General features: G+C 38.8%; 1 protein-coding gene across 1 annotated transcript; it reads left to right on the forward strand.

Moving 5' to 3' along the window:
- The first annotated feature begins 5,381 nt into the window (after nucleotides 1-5,381).
- On the forward strand, nucleotides 5,382-7,023 carry LOC131220518 (vascular-related unknown protein 1-like). Its single transcript, XM_058215387.1, has 3 exons — nucleotides 5,382-5,839; nucleotides 6,668-6,733; nucleotides 6,858-7,023. The coding sequence occupies exons 1-3, from the start codon at nucleotides 5,513-5,515 to the stop codon at nucleotides 6,999-7,001; spliced, it is 537 nt and encodes a 178-aa protein (XP_058071370.1). The 5' UTR covers nucleotides 5,382-5,512; the 3' UTR covers nucleotides 7,002-7,023.
- Nucleotides 7,024-7,476: the final 453 nt, after the last annotated feature.

Raw genomic sequence — 7,476 nt, forward strand, 5'->3', positions numbered from 1 at the left:
GTGATTCTTGAGCGTGCTAATGTCATAATTTTTACATCAATCCAGGCTGTCCAAATATTCTCCCAATCACTGTTGGATCATAATCCAAAATTTACAGTGATCACCATCTGATGGCCATAAATTGGATGGTTAAGATTTCTTCATCGGTGTGATTAGAGAGACGCTCCATCTACAAATATGCCCCACAATTTGAATGGTCTGGATTATCCAACATGAGGGGCCACATATGATATGGATGAGAACCACCATTTTAAAATGGTGGTAAACTACCAAGGATTCTAGTTCTATATACAATGTTTCGAACAGATACATTGAAATTCGGTACACGAACCGTATCTTTTGATGGTGCGTTTCGCCTAACTGATGATGTGTGCGTCTGTATGGAATAAAATTAAAATCCTTTGGTCTCTACATTCGTTTGGACCGTCCAATTGATGGGCCATGGCATAAAAATTGGATAGATCCATTGTTACTAACTGTCCAATCAGTAGTACACTTCTGAATGTTTAGAAAATGTTGTGGACCACAATCAACAAAACAGGTCCATCTGATCAACCAACGGGTGAAATTATTGCATAGTGGCCCACAAAGAAGATCTATTCATACATTGAACAGACGTGTATGAATAAGGAGATGACGTTGATCTGTTTCCTGTTACCTGATGTTTCAAGATCTAACGGCCACGATGTTAGGGCGTGAGTTCCAATAATATCAAATAGAGAAATGAACCTGTACGTGTGAGTGTGATCGCATACACCGAAATATCCAGCCATGTAAGCTAACATCAACACCATCCGGTCTTGATAGACCCGCTAACATGATATACAGAGCCGGCCACCCAGCTTATCATTTTTTAATGGTCAGGATCGGACGGTTTTTAAGATAATTTATTACAGGAGATACAAATAGCCTTCGTGATAATAGGAGAGCGGATTGCCTGTGACCCCGGGCAGAGAGATATTCCCGTGCTAAGGGGATGTGTGGGTCCCACATATATGTCCGTGACAAATCCACTCTGTCCATCTGTATTGAAACACTACAATACAACAGGATTGTAAAAATCAGGCAGATTTAAAACTCATGTGGGCCACACCACATGAAAGAATGAGGATTAAACGCCAAGGGGTGACAGAAGTTTTTTTTATCAGGATGATATTTGTTCCTACAGTTTCTATGAGTGGTAATAACCCTATGAACGGTTTGGATGGAATATAAACATAAAGGTCAGCTCCAGAAATATTTCAATGGTGGACGTTTTTGTTCCCACTGTTTCGATGGTGTGGTCCACCTGAATTTTGGATATGCCTGACTTTCATAAATATCTCCTATTTGATCTTTCAAAACATATGGACAGAGTGGATTTGTTACCCACATCTCTGTGGGCCCCACACAGCACAAGCACAAGTATATCTATGTGCTCGGGTCACCGGCAATCCGTTTCATAAGAAAAGATAAACTTTGATACTCGGGCAGAGCATGATGGATGATAGGCAGCCACTGAGAAATTAGCATGCGTCGCATACAGGTTATTTAAATTAAACTGTCCACGGGTCCTTGTCAAGATGCATCATGGAACAAAAATAATGCAGTTTTATTATTATTATTATTATCTAATTATCAAATTGGTGGATAATTATTGGACGGTTAAAATTGAAAAATATAATATCCTATGTTGTTCAACAAATAAGTGTCCACGAATCAAAGGTTAGGATTGTTCAACTAATCTGATTCTGGGACTTTGACTTAGAGACGGCGGGTAACACAAGTTAATTGATTTTGTTGAATTAACGTATGCCACATGTGCAAGGACGCGGTTGGCTACTAGCTCCGCGCCTCTCTAGCTAGTAACGGACAGGGCCTCCGAGGGGCCACCGTGATGCATTGGTTTCATCCGCACCGTCCATCCATTTTTCCTTATCATTTTAAGATATTATACGAAAATGAGTAATATCCAAAGCTCAAGTGGACCACATAGTGGGGATTAAACAATAACGCTTGAAAACTTTTTGAGGACAACATAAGTTTTGGATGAGACAGATATTTGTGTTTCCCCTTCATCCAGATTTATGTGATATGAACAGGTTGGATGGAAATTGGAAACGGATTGGCTACTTCCACTTCCACCAGCCAATGGCTGGTGGTCAGTGCTCTGTGGGCCTCACCATGATGTATGTGTTTCATCAATGCTGTCCTTCTATTTTTCTAGATCATTTAATGTATTGTACAAAAAATGAGGTGTATTCCAATCTCAATGGACCACATTATAGGAAACAGTGTTGAATGAACGTCAACCATTAAAAACTTTCTGGGGCCCATGAAAGTATTGGATCAAGCTGATCTTTGTTTTTTCCCTTCATCCGGGTCTTTATGACCTAATAAACAGATTGTATGTCAAATAAAAATTACAGTGGGCCTTAGTAGAATTTAAATGATGGATATTCAATTACTATTATTTTCCTGTGGTGTGATCCACCTGAGATTTATATCCCTCTCATTTTTGGGATAAAGTCCTGTGATCATTTTTAAAAACCGATGAACGGAATGGATGAAATACATACATAATGGTGGGGCCCACAGATCACCGACCACCAGCCACGGGGCTGGTGTCAGGGGGAGTAGCCAATCCATTCCCATGGAAATTAGCCATCTCGGTGGGCCCTAGGAAGGCTTCAACGGTGGGTGTCATTCTCACCGTTTCTTCCTTTGTTGTGGTCTACTTGGACATTGGATCTGATCCAATTTTGGAATTACATACTAAAATGATATGGAAAAATGGATGGACGGTGCAGATAAAACTCATACATTAGGTAGCCCCTCAGAGCCCCTGTCTGTTCCTAGCTTGAAACGGGTGGGGTAGTACCAATCCGCGTCCCATGTGCAATTTCTGAATGCCTACGTATCAAGCGTCATACGCTGGCAAAGTACCGACCCATTGACACCCTGCAGCCGCTTTACCCTAACTTACCATGCAGCCCTCTTTTTCCACCAACGTGTCATTCAGGTAGCAAATCTGATCCGTTCAAAACTTGTATCCTACCATGTACATCGCCTATATCGAATATCATGTGATCCATTTATTAAGTGTGCAAAACATCTACATTTCAGTAAGACCATATGCCATATATTCATTCTAATAGTGTGGCCGTCTGAATAATCATACTGACCTTATTTTTTAACCAGTTTATTTTCATGGTGGGGCCTAGTTCCTGCATGGCTCGGATATCCTATAAATCCAAAAAATTGGCGGGAAAGATGAGGCTCCATCATAAGTTATATACAGACTGCTGTACTCAACTAATTCTCAACTATAGGTCTATAGCTATATCTAGGGTTATCAAAGGTCAAAGTTTTGACAAGGCTACTGTCAGCCGTTAATATCGGTGGGGCTGGTTTTGAATTTCTACCGAAATTAATGAGTAACTGCTAAACGATTCACATGTTTTCAGTGACTCCGTTGTTTCTTGTAGATGCTTTTGTTGACTAAAGAGCGGTTAAAATTCCTGAGATTGATTGCCTGCCTTTTAAGACACTTGTGACCGCACACGTGGCATATGTTCATGATGATCTGAACCGTACATCCTGAGGAGCCATATGTGGATTGACCTTTCAATAATTTTCTCTTTGTTTAGATTACCTTAAGAATATAATAAGTGGGACTTTTCTCGCTTAATAGCCGCCGTTTCTGGTTTAGGTTTTTAGTGTTCGTCTTATGCCACTATGTAAAGTTATAGAACTGTCTAAAAATTTTAATTTTTGGGTCATGGCCCATTTAGTATTTTAAATATGAAATGAACGGTTTCGATCTAATCTTTGTGGGCCAAGTATCCAGAATGAGATGGATGTACAGAAAATACTGTGCTTCGAGAGACACGGAAATCTGCTCTAGAATTCCTATGGTCTGTGGTCAAGGTCTTTACTGCTTTTCTTTCTTGCGCGTTTTTCTACTTTCAGCACTCTTTTTTCTTGCAACCGTTAGTTTTAGCTCCCCCCAACTCCTGTGGGCCCAGCCAAATATTCTATGGGCCAGAGTCCCATTTGGGCTTTCCACCATTGCTTAAATAAATCCAACTACATATGGTACACGTGTTCATCCATCATTCATGGGCTGGATTGTGTGGATAATATCAGAAAAGCCACCTGTCAATGATCCAACCATCCAATCTTTCCATCAAATGGATGGTGATCGAACTTGAATGGTTAAGATCATCCGATTGGTGTGATTTTAAGCATATGCCCCATCGACAACCTAACCCATGATTTAGACGGCGTTGATTGACTTAAAAACTTGGCAAAATTCGACAAAATTCAGGAAAAAAAAAATGGCAAAACTCCATTTGACTTTGTAAAACTCGACATTATTTATGTATTAATTGTACTTTCAAATAGTTAATGATATTTATAAAGAGCTTAGCTAAGTGCACACGTGCACACGTGTGCAATAAGCTCGTGTACATGCCACAAATGTGCCCGCATGGCATGATCCTATCCATCCATTAGGTTGGTCTACCTTTTACATGTTTTCCAAAAGAACAAAAAATCTGGTCCATTCAGCATGTGGGCCTCGTTATTGTAAACAGTTGGAAGGGTTTAAAAGGAAATCAGCCAAGTACTATAGAGCCGTACATTATTTTGCAAATCATGGCCCACCTAACCAATGGATCAACTTGTGGTCGGTGCTCTTTTGGCCCCACCATGATGTATGTATTTTATCCACGCTGTCCATCCATCTTTCAAGGTCATTTTAGGGTTTATCCTAAAAATGAGACAGATCGAAATCTCAAGTGGACCACACCACAGCAGGAAAACAGTAATGATTGAATGTCCACCATTAAAATTTCCTAAGGCCTATTGTAATGTTTATTTGACCCAACCTGTTGATTAAGTCATACAGACCTGGATGAATGAAGGGAAAAAAAAACAAATATCAGCTTGATGCAAAACTTTTTTGGGCACAAGAAGTTTTTAACTGTGGTCGTTAAATTACTACTGTTTTCCTGTGATGTGATCCATTTGAGACCTAGATCTACCTCATTTTTAGGCTCACACTATTAAATGACCTGGAAAAATGAATGGTCAGCGCGGATGAACACATACATCATGGTGGGCCCACAGAGCACTGACCACTACCCATTGGCTAGTGGCAGGGTCACTAGCCAATCCGCGTCCATGGAAGGGGTCCTCGAATCTATCGTGCCCTGCTGGCACATGTGTGTCGTATGCCCATTATTGCACACGTGTGGGCTTACAAGAGTTCTTGAAAAAAAAAAACTCACCCTAGTTGAGTCGACTCGACTCGACTCGATTACGAGTCGAGCCAAGGTTTTCATGTTTTTAAACTATGGTGTTGGTGACCACCATATAAGATATTCTCCACCCATATTCTACATTCATCACCTCTTCTTTTGTCTAAGCTCTTGTGTTATTATATAAGCATTTGGGTCTTCTCCAAACATGAAAAGGAAGAGGAAAAACACCTAACACCTTCCATTCACTTCTTTTTTCAGCTTTCCTGATGGAAGAGAGCTCCATCTATTCCTCCACGAACAAACCTCTTTCTTCATCTTCTTCCTATGAAGAGAGTGGTTGGACTACGTATCTTGATGATTTGTTACCAGAAGGGGATAAAGAGACATGTGTTTGTTCTAATGGTTATAGAATTTCTTCCTCTCTAATCTCTGATGCTGCTTCTTGTGCTGCATGGAAGCTTGACGATCGAGCTGAGTGCTCGGCGCAAGCGTCTGAAAGATTTAAGAAGTTGAATTTTAAGAAGAGAAGGACTAGAGTTTTGGATGATGATTCTTTGGAAGATACTGCTAGTTCTCCTGTCAATAGTCCCAAGGTCAGTTTACATACATATGAACATGGAAAGACATATGATGGATACACCATTTTTCTAATTTTTGGATATTATGATGGGCGTATCTATCAATCAGGTTGGGTGTGAATATCAATTCCTTATTGATAGATGCATACTTGCATGTCTAAATAAACCCAATTTTCTAATTCTAGCTATAGCTACATACATACATGTGTGTCATTACCTACCCAGGTTGATAAATATACCCATTTTTCTAGCTAATTCTATCCTACTGATAAATACATGCGTGTATGTCATTACCTACCAAGGTTGATAAATACACCCATTTCTCTAATTCTCAAGATGGGTGTATCTATCAATCAGGTTGGGTGTGAATATCAATTCCCTATTGATAGATATATTCATGTATGTCATTACCTACCCAAGTTGATAAATACCTATAGATACATACATGCATGTCGTCATTACCTACCCAGGTTGCTAAATAACACCCATTTTTCTAATTCTGTATATATCATGATGGGTGTGTCTATCAATGAGCATGGGTGTGAATATCAATTCACTATGTATACATATTGTATTTCCTCCCCTTTTTGCTTTTCTTTCTTTCTTTTTTTCCTTTGGGAGTTACGATTTAATTGCAGTCCGATTGGTTGATAGATACACCAATCTTATCTAAACATGGTCATACAATAGTTTACCAAAAGTAGAAAAAGAGGTTGCATCTATCGGTTTGTTGGGTGTCAATATCAATTTTCCATTGTATATGTGTTTCTTTCGTATCTTTCTTTTTATTTGATTTTATTTTATTTTATTGAGATGTGATTGATTTTGTTTTTTGTTTCGTAGGTTAGTGAACTACAACAAAAGGGTATGAAACCAAACAAGAAAGAAGCTGATGGAAGCAGTTTCCAGGTAAAATCAATTGATTCTTTCTGTGGGTCTTCTTTTATTTTACTATTTTGATTTGGAGCAGTTATTATCTTTTTATTATTTTATTATTTTTATATTAGTAAGTGGTTTTGGTTTTAATATGTAGGAGAAGGAAGTTGGTTCTAGCAATTGGAGAGACGTGCCGGCAGTTGAGAGAAATGAATTAGATTTTATTGAAAATGATTACTCAGAACTGAAGAAAAAAGGTCTTTGTTTGGTCCCATTATCCATGTTAGTGAACCTTCTCTAAGTATTCTCTCTCTCTCTCTCTCTCTCTCTTTCTCTCTACATCTTGTACATATTCCAAGACCTTCGAGTCATGTAGAAATTTTCCTTATATGATGTTGAATACCATTAGATCATACATCTATTAGAGTTAGGGCCCGTTTGGGAGCGTGGATTTGGAACCCCCTGATTTGAAATCCTCTTATTGTGTTTGGCACCTGGATTCGGAATCAACTTTAATCCGAAAGTAGTTGTGCATAGTATATTTATAGGGGTTTGAATTTAATTACTAAATCAACTTTAATTAATATCTCTAATTAGCGAACGTATGTAATGTTTGTTACAATGGTTGTGATAAGCCTATTAAAATATATACTTTGCCTGAAAATGATGAAATTCCAAGTCTCAGATGGGCCACAAGGGCAAGATCATGTCCTAGTGACTAATCAACGATTTTTAACTGTTGATTTACATGGACAATGTTTGGACATCGCTGATCA

This window comes from Magnolia sinica, chromosome 12 (genome assembly GCF_029962835.1).
Source record: "Magnolia sinica isolate HGM2019 chromosome 12, MsV1, whole genome shotgun sequence".
NCBI lineage: Eukaryota > Viridiplantae > Streptophyta > Magnoliopsida > Magnoliales > Magnoliaceae > Magnolia > Magnolia sinica.

Coding starts and splice junctions, on each gene's coding strand:
- LOC131220518 (XM_058215387.1), top strand. CDS start 5,513: ATGGAAGAGAGCTCCATCTATTCCTCCACGAACAAACCTCTTTCTTCA. Junction 5,840..6,667: donor CTCCTGTCAATAGTCCCAAG/GTCAGTTTACAT, acceptor TTTGTTTCGTAG/GTTAGTGAACTACAACAAAA. Junction 6,734..6,857: donor CTGATGGAAGCAGTTTCCAG/GTAAAATCAATT, acceptor TTTAATATGTAG/GAGAAGGAAGTTGGTTCTAG.